This window comes from Solanum tuberosum, unplaced genomic scaffold (assembly GCF_000226075.1).
Source record: "Solanum tuberosum cultivar DM 1-3 516 R44 unplaced genomic scaffold, SolTub_3.0 scf00177, whole genome shotgun sequence".
In the NCBI taxonomy this organism is placed as follows: domain Eukaryota; kingdom Viridiplantae; phylum Streptophyta; class Magnoliopsida; order Solanales; family Solanaceae; genus Solanum; species Solanum tuberosum.
The window spans coordinates 149,453-169,392 of record NW_006239101.1 but is presented as its reverse complement, the minus strand read 5'-3'; the positions used below and the strand labels follow the sequence as shown (position 1 = coordinate 169,392).

The following is a 19,940-nucleotide window of genomic DNA, read 5'->3' as shown; positions in this document are numbered from 1 at the left end:
GGGGTTCTGCTGGTTAAGGACCTTTGAAAGGACTAATTTGTCAAAAAAGAAATAGATGTTCATACACAAAAACAAGACACAACCATTGATCACGTTTCAAGACTTCTCTGTTCTAGCCTAGTGGACAGGTAAACCTGGTGCCTATTGTTGGAGGGAGGTGACAGGTTTCTGTGGAATTAGTCAAGATGTGCACAAGTTGGCCCAAACACCAGGTTATCAAAAAACAAAAGAACTGGGCTTGCTATGGGTGTTCTAAATGAAACATACAAGAGCAGGAGAATCAACATCCATGCATGTTCGATTTACTAAGATTCATCACTACTTAGATACGCAATCAAAAGTTAAATTCCAATGAAAGAACACTACCTGCGCAAGATCTCGGTCTGTAACCAAGGCTATACAAGCAGACAGATACTGGCACAGAATGGCAGCAAAATTGAACAAGAGTACTAGCATGACCAAATCAAACCCAAACCGGGCTCCTCCATCAACCATTGCAGCCCATTTCCCAGGATCAACATAGCCAACTGCAATCAGCAGCATTGGCACAGAAGCAGAAAGTACTCGCTGAAGCATGCTGGGCTGCCTATATTCTCTAGTCAGAGTTTCAGACTCCTAATTTGATTTAGATAGTTAGCAAGCCCAGAGATCGCAGTAAACTAGCACTACAACATCACTAAGCAACCCGTTTGACATGAACAAGCTCAATATTAAAATCCAACCAGTGAAGTTCCAAGTTCCGACCACACAGCTTTTCTATGTAGCAGCTGCAGCTCCAACTGTAGACTGTAGCTCAATGTAGCACGGGTAGAACTGGATACCAAAACCCCTCGTAATCTCTGGAGAACTTTGAGCAAGTTTGCACCCAAAAGCAATGGACATGAAGAACTTGACAAAAGCAATTTATTAAGAGTCTTTTCAAGCTGCTAAAATCAACCAACTCCAAACAAGAAATTTGAGAAGTGCGCCTTATAAAGATGGAAGTCTTTTCGAGTTGCTAAATCCACCAACTCCAACCAAATACACCGCATTAACACCTTTGCATCCGTCAATAAACCGATTGCCGATTCTGATTTCTGAATTGAGTTAAATACCAAAGCTTCAGTCAAATGTCCAAATTGTAGTTACAGAAAAAAAAACTAGGCAACCATGACTATCAAACACTTAAAACAGCTGGAGAAGCATTATTATCCAAATTAAAACTATTTACATGTTAATCCCAGTTAAAAGACAAAAATGCTGAAGTGAATAAACTACCCAACAGAAAAAAATTGGATCTTTCACGACCTAATATACATCATCAATACATCACAGTGTCCTGTAGCGCGAGAAACATGGATCACAAAAATATGGCAAATGAATACCTTCACTGAGATCACAATTCACAAACCAACCCAGCATTATTCATATATTTCAAAATTAGTCAACTTGCCCAAAAAAAAATGTAAGCACTCAGTAAACTCCATGTTACAGCCTGGCATCTAAAGCTAAACATGATTGCTTTAACAAAAATCTCCTGCATTTTGAAACAAAAAAAAAACTTCAACTTGACTTCAAAAGCAATACTACTTTTCAAAAAGAAAAGAAGAGAACTGCAAATGAAACACCTTCTCCTCCTCAACCATCCAGATCTTCATTACACAAAACAACAAAACCCCATCAAATTTATCCAAAAAAAAAGATCAATTTTTTTTCCAACCCAAAAACCAAAACCCCATAAATAACACTTCTCCAACCTTTTTAACACAACCCAATACAACAAATCAAAACAATCAGCTAAAAACTCAATACCCACTTCATCGGATCTGATACAAACATGACCTATAAAGACCAAAAAAAAAATTAAAGATTCCAAAACAGATAATCCTTATACCTATATCTAAACATACCCATGACAGTAAAATAAAAAAATAATAAAATTTACCCAAGTGGGTGTGTAGACCATTAGGGTTTTCCATTTCTTTTTTATACCTTCTTCAAATAGTTTTCCTTCCTTTTCTGGATGGGTTTTCTTCAGTCTTCTTCTCTATATATTTCAGTGCTCAGAGTTCAGATCAGAAGCTTTTAAGAAAAGCACTAATATCTATATATACTACTAAGAGATAAAAGAGAGGAACCTGTACGTAATACATATCCTAGAGAGATGGAGAGTTATGGTATGTGAGCTGTGAGTACTGTAGAAAGAGAAACTATATATATACATATATACATATATATTACTGTATTTATATATATATTTATAGGGAAAAAGGGGTCATGTAGGGGGGTGGGTAGGGTCTTAAAGCTATCTTGGAGAGAGAAAAAGGTAAGGAGGTTTCACTTCACTAATGTGAGTCCAAAAGCTATGAAGAAGAAAAGTGAACTAAAAAGATAGTTTCATTTTCTTTGTTAGTATCTTTTTTTTCTTGAAATTCCTTTTAATGGTTTTTTAACGGTTTTTTTCTACATTATGTTCAACATAGATACGTGAACAAATACAGTATATTAAGGCGTTTGAGAGAATCATATCGAAGGAATTCGGTAAAAGTTGTTTTATTACTATATTTTTCATTTGTATCTTTTCGTTCAGTTTTACCTGTCAAGTTCAGAATTTCGCGCGCTAGTTAGTTGGGTTTTTTTGTTTTATTGTCGTATCTCTTGTTTTAACCTTTTTTGTTTATTTTTATTTGTTAAGTTTAAGATTTTGTGTATTCACTGAAGAATAATAATTAATATAAGTATTTATTATAATATTCATATTAATTGATATTTATGTTTAGGTTTCGAAAAAGAATTTGGAGAACAAATTATTAATGTTAGAAGTTAAATATTAAAAGGATATATTATTTTATCATCAAGCAACTAATGTAAAACCTCACTAAATTAATATAGGTAGGATCATGAAATATTATTATTTTGTAGAGGTATTATTTAATCGATAAATTAATATTTATTAATTTAAAGAGTGTTTAGTGTTTTGAGATTCAACCTTGTGATGCTGGAATAATAAGAGCTTTCAAGATGTATTATTGCAAAAAAAATTATCATAGGATATTAGAAGGCTATGAAGTGGGACAAACGGATCTAGGAAAGATTAATGATTTGGATGCTATCAATTTTGCAATTCCGACTTGAACAACAAATGTTCAGCAACTAACAGTAGCAAATTGTTTTCAACACTCTAAATTCGTTGGGGGAATGGAATCTCAGAGAATTTGAATGAACCCACTTGTGAAAACGTCATTCATGAACTTGAGGTCATGATTAATGATCTCAGTTACCGTAGTAAAATGAACGCCAATAACCTGTTGATTTACCTAGATGCAAATGATACATGTTTAGAGGTCTAGAGCTTAGAAGTAATTGAGGATATCATCAGGAAAAAAAACAATATTGATGATGAAGTTGGAGATGATACAATACATTTGGAGCTAATGACGCGTAAGGAACCACTTATTGCATCTAGAACTCTTCACAATTTTATGGTGCAGTTCGAAAAGACAACACCGAAATTTTTGGATACAATAACTAAAGTTAGAGATGAACTTCAACTAGAATTAAATTTTAACAAAAAACAAAACACTATAGAATCATATTTCACTAAAAGAAATATTAATTTATAATATTAATGGGGTCATATATTTATATAGGGGTCTCCTGAAAATATATTATCGAAATGTGTGCTTTTTTTCATTGGTCCAAGTCGGGATCGGAGGAAAATATTATCTTAGAGAGATTATTAATTTAACGAGTATTAATTTAGTGAAGTTTTAGTGTATATAAAGTATTAATAATAATCAAATTTCAATTTTTAATATGACCCTATTAACAAAATAATTTCTTAATAAATATTTTTTAAAGATTGTATCAAGTCAGAAAAATAATAGAATCGTCAATATCCGCAATTCAATAAGATAGGGTTAAAATTTTCGAAGCCCAATTTAAAAGAAATCTTTTTGAATAGAGAAAAAACACTTGTATCCTAAAAAAGTAAAATATTTACCCTTAAATGCTTCATTACTTTCATACCCCTCATTTTTATTTTAAAATTGCATATATCAACAAAAATAAAATGTGCGCTAACATCTGTCAGCGGCCACCCTTTTTTTCCTCTCTAATACCATTACAGTATATTATAGCATATGGAATATACTCTGATGGTATCAAAGAGTAACTAAATAGTGTCTTAATTGAAAGATTGTTTCTTCCTCCTTCATACCATCAAAGTATAACACACTTTGGTGGTATTAATGAGTAATTGAATAATGTTTTCAATGAGGTTTGCTTCAGTCCTTAGATGAGGTTAATCAATCATCCATGATACTATTACGGTATATCTACATAATGTCGTGGTATCATTGATGTATGTTTCAATTCTTTAATATTTCAATTTAAAAAATATAAAAATATATTTTTCTGTTAATTTAGAGTTTAATAAATAAGATTGGGACTTTAATAAATTTCTCTTAATTATTTTTTATTTATTTCCTTAAAAAAGAGTCAAATCTTATATGATACCGATAGGGTATTGGTATAAATATACCAACAACGTATCACAGAGGATTACGCTCAATCATATATGATACCGATATGGTATCAATATACCGACGGAGTATCACAAAGAATATATTTTCTACTAATTTAAAGTTTGATAAATAAGATTGTGACTTTAATAATTCTCTCTTAATTTTTCTTATTTATTTCTTAAAAAAAGAGTTCAATCCTATATGATACTGATAAGGTATCAATATACCGAAGGAATATCACAAAGGATTAAGCTTAGACCTGTATGATACTGATATGGTATTAATATACCGACGGAGTATCATAAAGAATATATTTTCTAATAATTTATAGTTTAATAAATAAGATTGTGACTTTAATAATTTTCTCTTAATTATTTTTTATTTATTTCTTAAAAAAGAGCTCAATCATATATGATACCGACACGGTATCAATATACCGACGGAGTATCACAAAGGATTAAGCTTAGTCTTATATAATATCAATATGGTATCAACAATATACCAACGAAGTATCACATATGATTGATTCATAGTAGTGATGTGGAGATCATGCACGAAATAAGAAAGAAAAAATCAGGGTAAGCAGGTAAATAGTTTGGTCATGAATCCTAAAAAAAAAAAGGTAAATAGTTTAGATCATGAATCTATTAAAGACATATAATTTGGGTTAAGTCTAATTTAAATAAATAGTTTTACGATTAAGTCTATTTTATGTAGTTTTCCCTTTTGAATAAACTCTCCTAGCTTGTGGGTCTTAAATGAAGTTAAGGTTGGATCTGTCTGCGGGCCAAATAGTGAAATTTAGAAAATATAAAAAAAAATAAAAGAAGATAGAATATTCTATTAGTAGTAATATGAGGTGCTCAAACTCAAAATTTACTTATAATGGATAGAATAAGATCAAAAAAAGGAAAATATTTTATTGTGAGATAACAACAAAGTTTGATTATATTCCTAGTTATCCAATTATTTTATTACTCTTTAACGGTTTAATTTTTTTATTAATATTTCTCTACAATTCAAATAATATTTGTTAATAATATGTTAACATTTAACAATGTCAAAAGTCTGATTCAATTTTGGGAAAGTTTTATACGCAATAAAATTGTTTTCCTATAAAATTGTATTCAATATATTTTTGTAGAATGGTAAAGATTTTCAATTGTAGTCAGACAATTAAATCATTTAAATTAAATTTGAAGTAAAAATCACCAAACTTATATTAATAATATCGTTGAATCAATAAAAGGACATCATAAACAGTTTAAATATACTGAACGTCTGAAACCACCACATTAACACGAAAAATTCCTATACAATGAGAATTATTAGTGAAAGTTACGAATAATTAGTACTATAAGTATACAATTAAAACTATTCTATTTGTGAATTTGTGAATTGATTAACAACCATATTATATTGTCTTGTAAGTTTTATGTTGGTATTTTTATATTAAAATTAAAAAGTTAGAATACTAAAAGTAATGAGAGGTGGCCAAACACAAAGTTTGCTTATAATGGATAGAATAATCTATATATATATATATATATATATATATATATATATATATAAATAAATAAAATATTGTTGTGTGAGATTACAACAAAGTTAGATTAATATTGCTAATTATCCTGTTATACTATCTGATACTTTCTTGAGCAAATTCAAATTTAATAAAATTTCAATATAGATATGGAATACGTTACAAACTTAAACAATTGTGTTGTTTGAGATTTTCCTTTTGAACAATAAATGACTTACTATATATGATGTTCTCAAATAGTGTTACTAAATGATTGTGTCAAAATACAGTGCATATATTGTGTCAAATTTATAACGACAATTTACAGATGAATGACTATATTTGACACTCCTATTTGGTTATGACTATTGCATTATTTGAATTCAAAATAACAAAAATAAATTTCTGTTTTGTTTTTAAAGTCAGTCGTCTTCAAATAGGGGGTGTATTAGGGGTGGGTGGGGGTCTTTTTGTCTATTTTTACTTATCAAGTATAAAACTTTTAAAAAATTACCATGAGGAGTAAAAATAATATTAATTCTCTCTTACTTTTGTGATGGATTTTAAGTCCAAATAAAATTCTTTAAAAATAAAATATATTGTGTGTGTGATGATAAATATAGATCGAGTCATTGAGAGGTTTGCTTTCTTTATTCAACCGTTTGTGTCATTATGTGAGAATATTTAGTTCAATCAAAGCTATATGGTAGATAAAAGTAATTTTGATAATTTAAAGAAATTATTTTAATTTTAATTTGACTCAATAAGTAGGTATCGATGGATCTTGCATAATGTGGTTGATGATTGTTTCATTGCTTCTTTCTACAGTTCAGTAGTTTAGTGACTATATTTGACATCTCTTTCTCTTACGATTAGTGTACTATTTAAACCTGAAATAACAAAAATAAATTTGACTTCGCTATTAAAGTCATCATATGTAGTTTAAAAAGCTAAGCAATTGAGTGATTATATTTGACATCTCTTTCTCATATGATTAGTGCACTATTTAAACCTGATACAACGAAAATAAATTTAACTTCACTTTTAAAGTCATCATATGTAGTTCTAAAAAAAATTTGTTTTGATGAGTTGTCCATTGACAAAAGTGAAAATACAAGCTAATTGTTATATTGCTATCACGATTCACATGTTTTATATGTGCAATTTGTGTGATTGGTAAAGATTCTTTAAGATAATTCTTATCAATCGAGATAAAACTCATCCAATTTAGCTAAAGGACTATGTTATCATTTATTTTTTGAAGAAAAAAAAAGCTTGTTTATTTTTTTTATATAGACATAACTTATCTACATTAATAATGATCTATCTCATTCTTATTTAGATTTTAATAATTACTCTATGAAGGAAAGGTTTGCTTATTATGCATCTATTGTTTATATTTATAACGAATGAATTTTTTTATTTATTTCTCTCCACATACCAGTTATCTAAATTTAATTCAGTTTATTTTCAAAATTGGAAAAAATAATATTACTCTTGAATAGTCTCATAAATACAAAATATTCTTGATATCTATCATTATTATTATTTTATTTATTAAACGGAGAAGAGTAAAAATGCCCCTCAACTATTGAAATGGTATAAAACTATCTTCCATCCATTTTTCGGTCTCCAAATATCCTCGACATTAACCTTTTGGCTTAAAAATACTCTCGATATAAACCTTTGGCTCATATTTGACCTTATTTTAAACAAATCTCCTTAAAGTAAAATTATTTATATATTTATTTATTATGTTGCCTAATCTGATTGGTCCAAATTTAAACCTTTCTAAAATAAATAATAAAAACTACATATGATTTATATTTTGACTCGATACGCTTGAAAATAATATTTTAAAAAAATATTAATTTTATGATATCTTCCTATTGACCTATTTAAATCAACCCCAAATTTATCATTATCCAATTCATAACTGGGATATATTAAAATTCATATTCTCCCTATCTGGTTGTCAATCTAAAATAAGATTATTATTTTTTATTAATATAAAATTTTCTATCAATTAACCAATTGTCTTGTTCATTCCTTCTTTTTATTCCTTTTTAATCTCTTATTCTTAATTAGGATATCAATGATACAAACATGAAATGAACTCACATATTCACATTCTTTTAATTTGTATTATTTTCATGGGGGGCGGGGATAGAAAAAAAGTTATTTTCATTCAATTATTTTAAATTTTAGTTATACACAAGAAAAATTATAGTATATGTACATAGTTACTTAATTAAATCATCTATTAACCTAGTTAGTTATAAATGAATATCGTCGGTATTTTTCTCCCGTCTTTGATTTGTCATTACTTGAAAATAATTAAAATTTAAAATGGTGGACAAGATCCAAAAAAAAGAAAAGTAAAGAAAAAGGGGTAAATATACACCTAAACTATTATAAATGATATGTCAGTACCCTCCGTTATACTTTAGGGCTATTCATACATTTATCGTTAATATTTTAGATTGTGTATCAACTAAATTTAATAGAGGGACATGTGGCTTCATCTAAATGTTTCAACTAAATTTATTTTAAATTTTTCCAATAAACTAAAAACCTATGGCCATAATCAAACCCACTCATGACCCGATAATTTAAAAAGCCATACCCAAATCACCAACTTTCTGGTCAAACCCATCTCTCTCTAACATTTGCGAATCGAAAGACTTGTTATTTCAACACAAGGGTGATGCAGAAATGGTGAATACATCGAAGGAAATAAAAGTGACGGAAACTTTGTAGCCATAATTTGCTTAAGATAAATGGGTCATGGGCGGGTCATATGGGTGGGTTTTTAATTTATAGATAAAAATTAAAATAAATCTAGTTGAATCATTTAGATGAAGCCACGTGTTCCTCTGTTAACCTTAAGGGAATAAACAACCTAAAATATTAATTGTAGGGATATGAAAATAGCCCTAAAGTATAACTGAAGGTACTGACATACCATCTATAATAGTTCGGGGGTATATTTGTCCTTTTTCCCAAAAATAAAAGACAAAGGAAGTGGAGCGGGGAAAGGGGGTGAGTGTAGATAATAGAGGATTAATTTTTTTATTTTTAATTTACTATGGAATCCAAAATCAGTCCAATCATTCGAGTTCATATATTACGTAATTTTTTATATTATTTTAATGGAGAAGGGCCTAAAATTCCCTTAAATTGTGGAATTTGGTATAAATTTACCATTCATCCACCTTATGAGGATAGCCCATTAGAAATAAGGTATTTTTGAGCCAAAAAGTTGACGTCTGAAGTATTTGGAGGTAGAAAGGTGAACGAAGAGTAGTTTTGTACCAAATCATATAGTTGAGAGGCATGTAACAACCCAAAATGGACATGATGTCACTTGTCTATTCTCACCAAGACAAGTCAATCTCTGTTCGCAACAAATTTCCTTAAACGCTGAAAATCAACTGCAAGCAAAATAAATAAAAGAAAAAATGTTATTTTTTATTGATGAATCGTTGTGAGTACAATTATGTTGTTTTCTTGATTCTCTCTCCTAAGATTCGAGGGTCTTCAGTAGCGTATTTCTCAAAATGTTGGATGATGTAGACCTCCTTGAGATGTTGTCGATCTCCGGGAATGTGGAAAAGCGCTTCGTCATTTCAAGTCGATCTCTGGGAAAAACTCCATTGATGACTCCTTCGAAGAGCTATGTTGTTGATGGTATAGCTTCCTCCAATTGCAGAATGCTTGTTGAAGAGCTTTCTTGATGCCCTTTGAATGTCATGTCTATCCCTTATTTATAGTTGTAAGTAGTGGACAAGGTTGCTTGTGATTGGCCAAAGGATGTCATTTTGACACTTGGCGCATTGTGATTCGTTCTTGCATTTGACTGGGACTATCACCTTATTTGGACATGTGGCGTCACCTTGTTGGTCTTCGATGCCTAGTAATTGTAACACGTGGCATGAGTTTGGGGATCAAGGTGAAATGGACTTTGGACTTGAATTTAATAAAAATGGACTTATTTATTTGTAAAGCCCAAATTAATCATTCAACCCAAATAAACATGGATTTAATCCAAATTTGGTATGAATTAAATCCAATAAAATTTGTGTGTCTACAGTCTCAACCCAACAAAATGAAAGAAATGTGGAAAGTAAAACAAGAGCAAGAGAAAAAGCGAAAAACTTATTCATTCTATGATAACCCCAAAACCTGATTGTCACGTGTACAAACCACTAATACATAAAGTGAGGAAATGAAAATAAGTATAAGTCTCAATGTCTTTGTTTCTCAAATAGAACAAAGTATAACGAAAAGAAAAAAAGAGGGTCCATCGAGATAACAAGCAACTACCTCTTAAAATCTTCAACAAGCATCGAAAATAGGAGAAGAGGAAGAGCAATCACATTGAACCGGGCTCGAAAACTACACAAGTGTAGAAGCAAGGAGTGAGTACCAAACAACATGATATTCAACAAGCAACCTAATAAACAAAGCAAACTAGCTAGAAATGAAATACTTCTTTCATCCCAACCGTACCTTTTAAAACTACAACCTGCATAGAAATCAATCCAACTACACAATTCACAAGGCTTAACCACACAGTTCAATAGTCACAGTTTAACAACCAACACGTATTAAGTATGCTAATCACAAGTAACAAGTATGTCAATCACAAGTAACATGTAGGTCAATCGCAATTATCAAATGCATAATAGTCAACTCTTATTGGAACAATTTTCCTTCGGCACAATGTCATTAGTCGGAACCAGTTTTCATCGGCTTTATATCACATCATTAGTCGAAACCATTTTTCATCGACTTTATATCACATCACTAGCTGGAATCATTTCCCATCGGCTTTATATCACTAGCTAGAATCATTTTTCATCAACTTTATATCACATCACTAGTCAGAACCATTTACCATCGGCTTAGTATCACATCACTAGCCGGAACCATTTTCTATCGGCTTTATATCACACCATTAGCTGGAACCATTTTTCATCGGCTTTATATCACTAGCCAGAACCATTTTCCATCAACTTTATATCACATCACTAGTCAGAACCATTTACCATCGGCTTAGTATCACATCACTAGCCGGAACCATTTTCTATCGGCTTTATATCACACCATTAGCTGGAACCATTTTTCATCGGCTTTATATCACTAGCCAGAACCATTTTCCATCAACTTTATATCACATCACTAGCCAAAACGATTTTCCATCGGCTTTATATCACTACCCAAAACCATTTTACATTGGCTTTATATCACCAGTCGGAACCATTTCTCACCGACTTTGTATCACATCACTTGTCGAAACCATTTTCCTTCAGCATAATATCACTAGTCGGAACAATTTTCATCGGCTTTATATCACATGTCTCAACATGATGTACAACAATCAATGCACAAGAAATTTCACACCACAAAAAAGAAACAACATTTCAAGTGATTCAAGTCCACATTAACGGCATCAAAGTATTTTATCAATTAATCAAATAAGGATCACAACAAGGCAAATCACAAGCATTATGATCAACACCTTGCATTTTCACTAACCCATTTTTTATTTATTAAGGTTAATCAAGTGGAACAATGAAGTCATCACCTCCTTTCCATTACTCCCCAACACACACAATGAAGAAATATACATGATTCTACTAGATTTACAAGATTTAGGAGATCACTTGTCTTAATTTAATCAAATAGTCAATCCAAAACTTGAGTCTTCCTTTTCTGAACAACGTCCAAAGCCACACAATCTAATTCAATCAATTAGTCACAATAAGATTATGGAAATAACGATACCCATATCATACTCTTTAAAAAATGGGTCATTCAACTTTAAAACCAAATTTTGAAAATGAGGTTTGAATCCGAAAATATTTACTTGAAGAAGTTACCCAAGGCATTTGGAACTCATCGGTGAAAACCATTTCGGAAAAGAACTTAAAATTAGTTCACGATCACCATTTTCAGTTTAGAACTCAAGTTCTTGAAAAAACTTGTCATTTGCCAATCAAAACCTCAAGATTTGATGTTAGAATCCATAAATAATTAAATGAAATTGAAGTTTTAGGGTTACAAAAGCTTACCCAAAAGATTTAGCACAAGAAATCTTTGCAAAATCGCTTCCAAGATTTTTGCCAAGCTCAAAAATGACAAATGGGGCTTAAATCCCGAAATTTCAGAGCAAAAACTCTTTTCTAATGTCGCAACCCCGCCCAAACTTCGCTAAAGCAAAGATCGCAAATGCAAAGGCCCTTCACAAACGCGAGGACTTCAAAACCTGAAACACCATTCAACACAAAATCATCAAAAGGACCCTCAAGATTTGTTTGAAATTCTGTACACACAAATCAAATATGCAATTTGACTGTACTCGACGTTCCGAACTTAATGAAACCGTCGAAATATGAATCTGAGGTGTCCTCGATCCGATATTCTTGAAAATCACAAGAAATGGACATAACGCCTAAAAAGATCAAAACAAACTCGGGACCTATGAAAAATCAATCAAGACTTCACTTAGGCCTAAAATCATCCCCTGAATCCAAAGGAATTCTCAAAAATCTGATCCGAGCATTCGAACCACGAATGTTGACCAAAGTCAACCAAAAGGTTAAAATTTCACTAATTTCCAAACTTAGGAACTCAAATTCTCAAAAAAACTCGAAATTTGAAATCGATAACTCTAATAGACCAATTTACACATTCTGGGACTGATGAAATCAATGGAATTTCATTCGACACTCGAAACTCTAAAAGACACCGAAAACCACTTTATAACAATTTAGTCTTGCAAACTCAAAACTTTCAAAAATTCACAACTTTTTACTCAAAGTTCGAACCCAACTTCCACAACTCAAACAAAAATAACTTAGGGTCAATATCGGGAGGACAAATTGGTAATTTCACGAAAATAACCACAAATGACCAACCGAGTCATTACTTTTTAGGCCTTTCACTGAATATTAAATTTTATGTGTATGATGAGGAGTGGAATGTATAATTGATCTACATAATAATTTTTTGTCATAAATAATACATATAGTTTTGGTGGTTTGGTCATTGAATGGAGAAAAATCTTATCTCTTTTTCGATATCAAATGTTTATATTTGATGGATGAAATTATTTTATTTATTTTTCTCCAAATATTAGTTGTTTATATATGTAATACTTTCCATCTCGATAAATAATAAGTATAATTTTTTTTAAAAATAATTATTAGTATATCTCGATTCTCAACAAAGGCTATTATTAAATGGAAAAGCCTAAAGTTTGACTGACCCTCAGGTAATGTTATTTTTTAAATCATTTTTATGTATCTCTCGAAGGGGTTAACCTAGACAAGAACAACTCGCTCTGATACCAATTGTTAGGATCAAACACTTACCATCATGATATAAGGTATAGCTAATTATAGTAAGAGAGTGTTTGAATTGGCTTAAAAGTTGGTCAAACCTACTTTTGAGTTAGTTTTTACTTTTGGAAGTGTTTGATAAATATAAAAATAACTTGAAATAAGTCAAAAATGACTTAAAAAAAGTTAAGAAGTGTTTGACAAGGTTAAAAGATAACTTTAAATAAGTTTAAAATGACTTAAAATAAGTTTAAAACCAAAAGTAGGCCTTCCCTTCTTTTTATTTTTTGACTTATTAGTCATTTAAGTTTGACTTTTTATTTTTTACTTAAAAACTGCTTTTTTGAGTCAATCCAAACGGGCTCTCTTTATTTCTTAACTAAGTCCACTAAACAAGCATCATGTTCGATCATAACTCTGAGACGTATTGCATCAACACCCTTTGTGGTCCTTGCCATGATGTTAACATAACCCAACAAACAACACTTGAACGTGCTTTGCTCATGAAAATAATAATAAAAACTTACCAACAAGGGTCCAGTGGAGTGGTAAGTACTCCTTAATCCTTAATCACAGGTCTTGTGTTTGAGTCCCTTTGAATACGGAGTCCTCTTTGTTCGGGAGACCATTTGCCCTCAATGTGTAATTTTTTTATGCAAATTCAAATTTAATCAGGCTCCAATATAAATACCGAACATCGAATGTGAAATAAGAAAATAAAACCAAAAAAAACAATCTAAATCTACTTTCTCACTTATTTCCTCAAAATTTATCAACTCATTTATCAATCTTTGCATATAAATTCCACTAATTCATTATTACTAGTATTATTTTTACCGTGCAGATGTAACATTTTTCACAACTTTTATAATGAGTTTTTGAAGATTTGCATGAAATTTGTTGAGAATTTTCTTATTTTCACGATGATTACTTTAATATAAACTAATGTGAAACATGTTTTTCTTTTGCTTTTGTCAATATTGTCAATACCTAAGTGAATTTAATTCTGTAATGGTCAATATGTATAAATTTGAAAAAATATTCCAAAACGACATAAATATTTTTCATTTTCTTCCTTGTCCCCTGTTTTTTTTCAAAACTTTTTTATCGCGTAAAGAGTTTGACAATTAAAAAAGAAAAAAGATAAAAATAATGGTGTAGATCTTTTTTCATATATTTTTTTAAAAAAAAATTCAACCCCCAACCAAAACAAATTCTCTGCCACTACAATACATGTACTTTTTAAAGAACATTTATCAAACTTTAAACCTTTTTTTTTTCTACAACTCAATACTTTTGTGAGTTATAAAAGCTCATATATAGAATTGTGTTGAAAAGGTTTTTATAATCCTTTTATTTTTCTTTTTTGTTTTTTAAGCCATGATAGGTGAGAAAGTTCGATCCAACAAGTTACATGAACAAAAAAGTACAAAATAAAAGTTTAGTTTTAGTTATCATAGTATTTGTCCAATAAGGAATTAAATTAATATGATTCGTTACACTTTACCATGTAGTTTCCTTATTTTAATACCAACATATAAAATCTTCAATAAGATAGTATAGTGTTTGATTGGTTGTATAAGAAAAAGAGACAGTGGTCAAAAACACTTTTAAATTATCAATTTTTTTCTAAGTTTTCAATTAAATTATCGTCAATTATTTATCAACATACGGCTTACAATTAATTAATCAATTATCATGTAGATAAAATTTTATGGGCAAATTTGTTTGTCACACGCCTTTTGACAATTATATTCAAATACTTGATGTAGTCAGCTTTGAGGTGTATTTTGATGAATAATCATGATATATATAGTTGCTGACTTTATAATACATGTATTGTGTTATATATGCCTTGTATAATTTTATCTGGGACATGATGTGGAATAGTAATAATTAATACGTGTATTAATTATGCGGGTATTACGCTATTTAAAAATAAAATATCATTAAAAAATAAATAATGCATATATATAAGAATCTTGAAGGGTAACCTTGGGCTTGATGTACTGGTAGTGTTATTGTCGTGTGATTGAGAGGTCATGAATCCAATCCATAGAAACAACATCTTGTAGAAATACATAATAAAGTTGCTTACAATAGACTCTTGTGATCCGATCATTCTCCAAATTTCGCGCATAGCAAGAGATTAATGCACTGAACTGCCCTATTTACCTTTGATAATCTCAGTCATTATTGATCACTAACAATTATATTTATCATTATACCTTGCATAAACAAATTTTACATTATAATCCCTCCCTAATTAACTGATATGTGGACGAAAACGACCCTTTAGAATTTGATGTATCAAAATCTTTAAAGTTCTTATACTTTACCACAAAGTCTCCAATTTGTGAAAAAGAGAGCAAAAATAAAAAAATTGGAGAGGAATCTATGTTAGTGTCCGATACTCATTTTAAAATTCGACTTATTAAAATTTGCATTGAATAGCTTTGTTTGACAAAACGCTCCCTAACTATTAAAGAAGATCTCGTTCTTACGACTCAAACCGATGATCGCTTATTAAAATATGAAAGGTACATACCATTACATCATAGCCTTTGGTGATCCTCAATATCTTTTTCATATATAACATTATTGAACTTTAAACTCTCTTTTCACAAATTGTATTTGTTTTTGATAATTTTTTATTGTCTTGGTGACTCTTAATCGTTGACTTACATTAGATATTTTGAACAAAGTCAACTTGTTTATTTTGTTATTTATTTGAACAACCAAAAAGAAAAAAAATTCAATAATTGATATTTTAACAATCATTGACCCTATCAAAGGGTGGAGTAGGAAGAACATTTCCAAATGCATGGGGAAATGTTAACTAATTAAAGTTAAAAGGAAATAATAATTACGTAAAAGAGAGGGAAAAAAATAATTAAGGTTATTATTTATCCCCCCTCCCTTTTTTAAAATAAAATAAAATAAAATCTATTAGGCACATGCCACAATTGGCTTTTCATTACATCCAAACAACAATTGATCAATATAATATAATATAATGTATTATTAACATTATTAGGCCACAAAATAGTATAAATTATAACACCCAAATTAAGGACTAGTTAAGTGTACCAGCCAAATGAATAAGATCATAAGCTATGTTCATTGAATCTTTTAGGGAACAAATCCTATACAAAACTCAGAAAAATCTGATTCTATAACTTAAATGTTTCCTTGAAAATATACAAAACTAAGTAGTATAAAAGTATTGGTCGCAAAATATTGTGGTGGTATGATAAATTCAAATTAGAGATCAGATCTTGAAATTGAGACCTGAAAATAGGATCAGTCGTCTTTAATAGCTAGGAAGTGTTTATTAGTCAAATCGCGATTTTCTTGCGTAAATTCAAAATAGTCTTTATCAAACGCTCAATGAAAACCGATATATAGTTATGTACTCTTAATCCATCCATTATCAATATCATTAATAAGGAAAGTGTTGATCAAATGTTTTGATGAGGTCAAAAGTACTCTTCGAATCGAGTTAGATGAGAACATGATTGTCTTAATTATAAACAACACTTATTTTCTAAAGTGAGACATTTCGATACAAACCTGAAATAGTCGAAAAGAAAAGAAAAACCAAAAATTACTAGCAAAGTATTGTTAGTCCATCCCTTTTGGGCAGTTAACAATACCGTTAATCAATCTGACCAAACATGATAGCTCCAAGAATCTAGTTTTCTGTTTGTTTTTATAATTAAATTTTTTACAAAAAAAAAAATTACATCATATTGGATTGAGATTTTTGGGGTTTCGAGCAAATTTTCTCTAGTGAATATTGAATAGTTTTGTTTCATTTTAAGATTGGTTGATTCATCATTCATTGCATGTAAACCTATAAATATTTAACATATTCAAAATCTTGTCCCTGTGTTTAATTTAATGATTAAGCTAATAATATTAATATTCATGTTTTGATTGATTTTGTAATTAATGTAGAGATGTTGTGACCTAGGGGACACTCAATATTTGTAATTGTAAAATGTACAATGAATTTTCTATTCCTCTTTATTGTTTTTCATTTACAACAATCTAATAAAGTTCATGGAAATATATATATTATTAATTTTAATCAATATAATCACTATATAATTTGTGTATAATTTAATTTATATACAACAGTTTTTTGTATTTTGGTTTGGGATATTTAACTTGTAGGGGGTGGGTACAGAGGCGGATCGACCCACGTGCACCTGTTAATTTCGGAAAAAATCATGTATAAAAATTAGGATATAATTAATAGTGCGCCCATGAAAAACATAGGAGTGTCGTTGTGCTACTGGTACAAGCTAGAGGATCCACCCGAGAGATCTGGATTTGAATCCAGCCAGAATGTTTATTCCACTCTTTTTATTGCAAGTTTATCTTAGCTCTATTTGAGCTTTGATAATTAATATCGGTGCACCCAAAGTCTTCAAATTCTGGATTTGCCTCTGGATGAATAGGTTCTACATATTAATATGATTTGTATTATTTTAATCAATAAAATCTTAACTAGTTGTTGCTAAAAGAAGCTTTTAATTAGCTTATGATGATTATAATAACGGAAATTATGCCTCAATTGCAAATAAGTTGGGACTAAATTAAACTATATGAGCTATATAAGGACATTTAAGATTAATATTATGTAACAAATAGATGTTGACTTAATTATTATTGTATCTTCATTTAATTTTTGTGCTTATCCAACGTAACGTATCGGTGATAATTATAACATTAATTAGGTGTTTTCAATGGAAAGGGACATTTGTTCTAATCCGATTATCAAATTGATCAATTTTTTAATAATATTTTCACAATACACTCACTGCATAGAAAATTATAAAATACTGAATACTCTCTCCGTCTTTATTTACTTGTTAAATACTTCTTCCATTCCATATTAACTGATCACTTTTCATTTTACACGGTACTTAAGAAATTATAAATAAAATGATTAATTTGACTAATTTATCATTTATCCATATTGATGAATATCAACATAATTTATGATGACACAAGGCATACAAAAGGTATCATTGGAACTTATGCACATTTATTTCAATAGAGAAAATACATAGAAACCCCCCTAAACTATGACCCTTTTTTGAAAAAGACACTTAAACTTTGCGGGGGTCCTAATACACCCCTAAACTAGTTTAAAGTGAAATTTTTAAATCCTTTTTCGACATTTAAGACAGAGAGTGTCTATAACTCGCCTGAAGAGCGTGAAAACTAAAAAAAATAATTAAACTTTTTATTTTCAATATTTTTTATTAAATATATAAATAAAATTTATTTTAGAGTTAAATTTTATTTTTTCTTTCTCCTTCCAAAGAGTTTCACCATTGAAAGAGATGGCAATGACTTCAAGGATTTTTTTTCTCTTTTTTTTTTTCATTCTCTTTCAATGGCAACTAGTTGATTTCCTCTGCGATAGCAACGCCGACTGATTTTGCCGTTTCATCTTTAGATTTCTTTTCTTCCTTCTTCGCCGGCGAAAATCTTCTCCTCCTTTTTGACCGGCGAGGTGAGAAGCGCAGGAAGATGATGGCGACGTTAAAAAAAGAATCATCAGCGTTATTTCCAGTGACTCCTAATCAATTACGGGGCGGAAAATCGTCTTCACACCAAGCAAAAATTGTCCCATCCAAGCTCGGAGAGAGAATTTCCGTTTTTCCAGATACAACCGTTTTGATTGCAAAAATCAAAGGCAAAGTTCACAAAATAATATTTTGATAGAGATTTTAATTTAAGAAAAAATTAATTTGCTAGCTGATTTGATTTTTCAATTTTAGGGTTTAATCTTGATTGATTGATAATAAACACAGTGAAAATGGTGTATAGCATGTCAGTGATGGTGAATTGAAAAAGGAAAAGAAAATAAAGAATTAAAATTAAAAAAAAAACAAACAAAAAAACTGTAAATAAAAACAAAAAGTAGAAAATTATATAAAATTGACACATGGCAAGCAACAATTGGTGCGTGCTTTCACCTTCTTTCTTATAAGTGGGTTTGACCGAAAAATGGGGTATTTATACTACTTTCAAATTGTTCAGTGGGGTATTAGGATCCTCGTAAAGTTTGAGTGTCTTTTTAAAAAAAGTGTTATAGTTGAATGGGGTAATTATGTATTTCCCCATTTCAATATCAAAACATGGTGAGAACAGTTCTTTCTTCCAAAAAAATTCAAAGGAAGTTTTTGGATCTTCAAATTTTGACAGATTAATTATAACTTATTGCTCCATTATTTTGTTTGATCTTCACATTAAATTGATGTTCTCATTTTATAAGTTATTTTTGATTGTTCACGTGTATATTTGTTCTTAAACAATTCTATTATCAGTACTCCAAAATGAGTGAGAGCAATAGTACAAATAAGTAATTAAGTATTGAATGAACTCCTTTGGAAAGATAAATTTTGAGAATTTTAATTTTGTTTAAACTTCTAAAGAGAAATTATGGAAACATTAAGCATGATGATGAATATTAATTATAGGGGTAAAATAGATTTTTTTTTTTTTTTATGTTGATTTAGTAAGTGATCAAGTAATTTAGGACATATA

The 19,940-nt window shown here is 29.9% G+C and overlaps 1 protein-coding gene across 4 annotated transcripts in view; it reads right to left on the bottom strand.

Moving 5' to 3' along the window:
• The window catches only part of LOC102594025 (ethylene-insensitive protein 2), an 8,085-nt gene extending 5,887 nt beyond the window's left edge, over window positions 1-2,198 (bottom strand). The window contains exons 1-4 of one of the 4 annotated variants that reach the window (XM_015311817.1): window positions 2,118-2,198; window positions 1,972-2,026; window positions 1,365-1,516; window positions 367-1,076 (exon numbers count right to left, since the gene is read on the bottom strand). In XM_015311817.1, the coding sequence (XP_015167303.1) occupies window positions 367-576 (210 nt within the window). In that variant the 5' untranslated portion in view covers window positions 577-1,076; window positions 1,365-1,516; window positions 1,972-2,026; window positions 2,118-2,198. Of the gene's footprint in view, window positions 1-366; window positions 1,077-1,364; window positions 1,517-1,924 lie in introns of all 4 variants that reach the window. The other 3 variants (XM_015311816.1, XM_006354271.2, XM_006354273.2) reach the window with 3 other exon arrangements.
• Window positions 2,199-19,940: the final 17,742 nt, after the last annotated feature.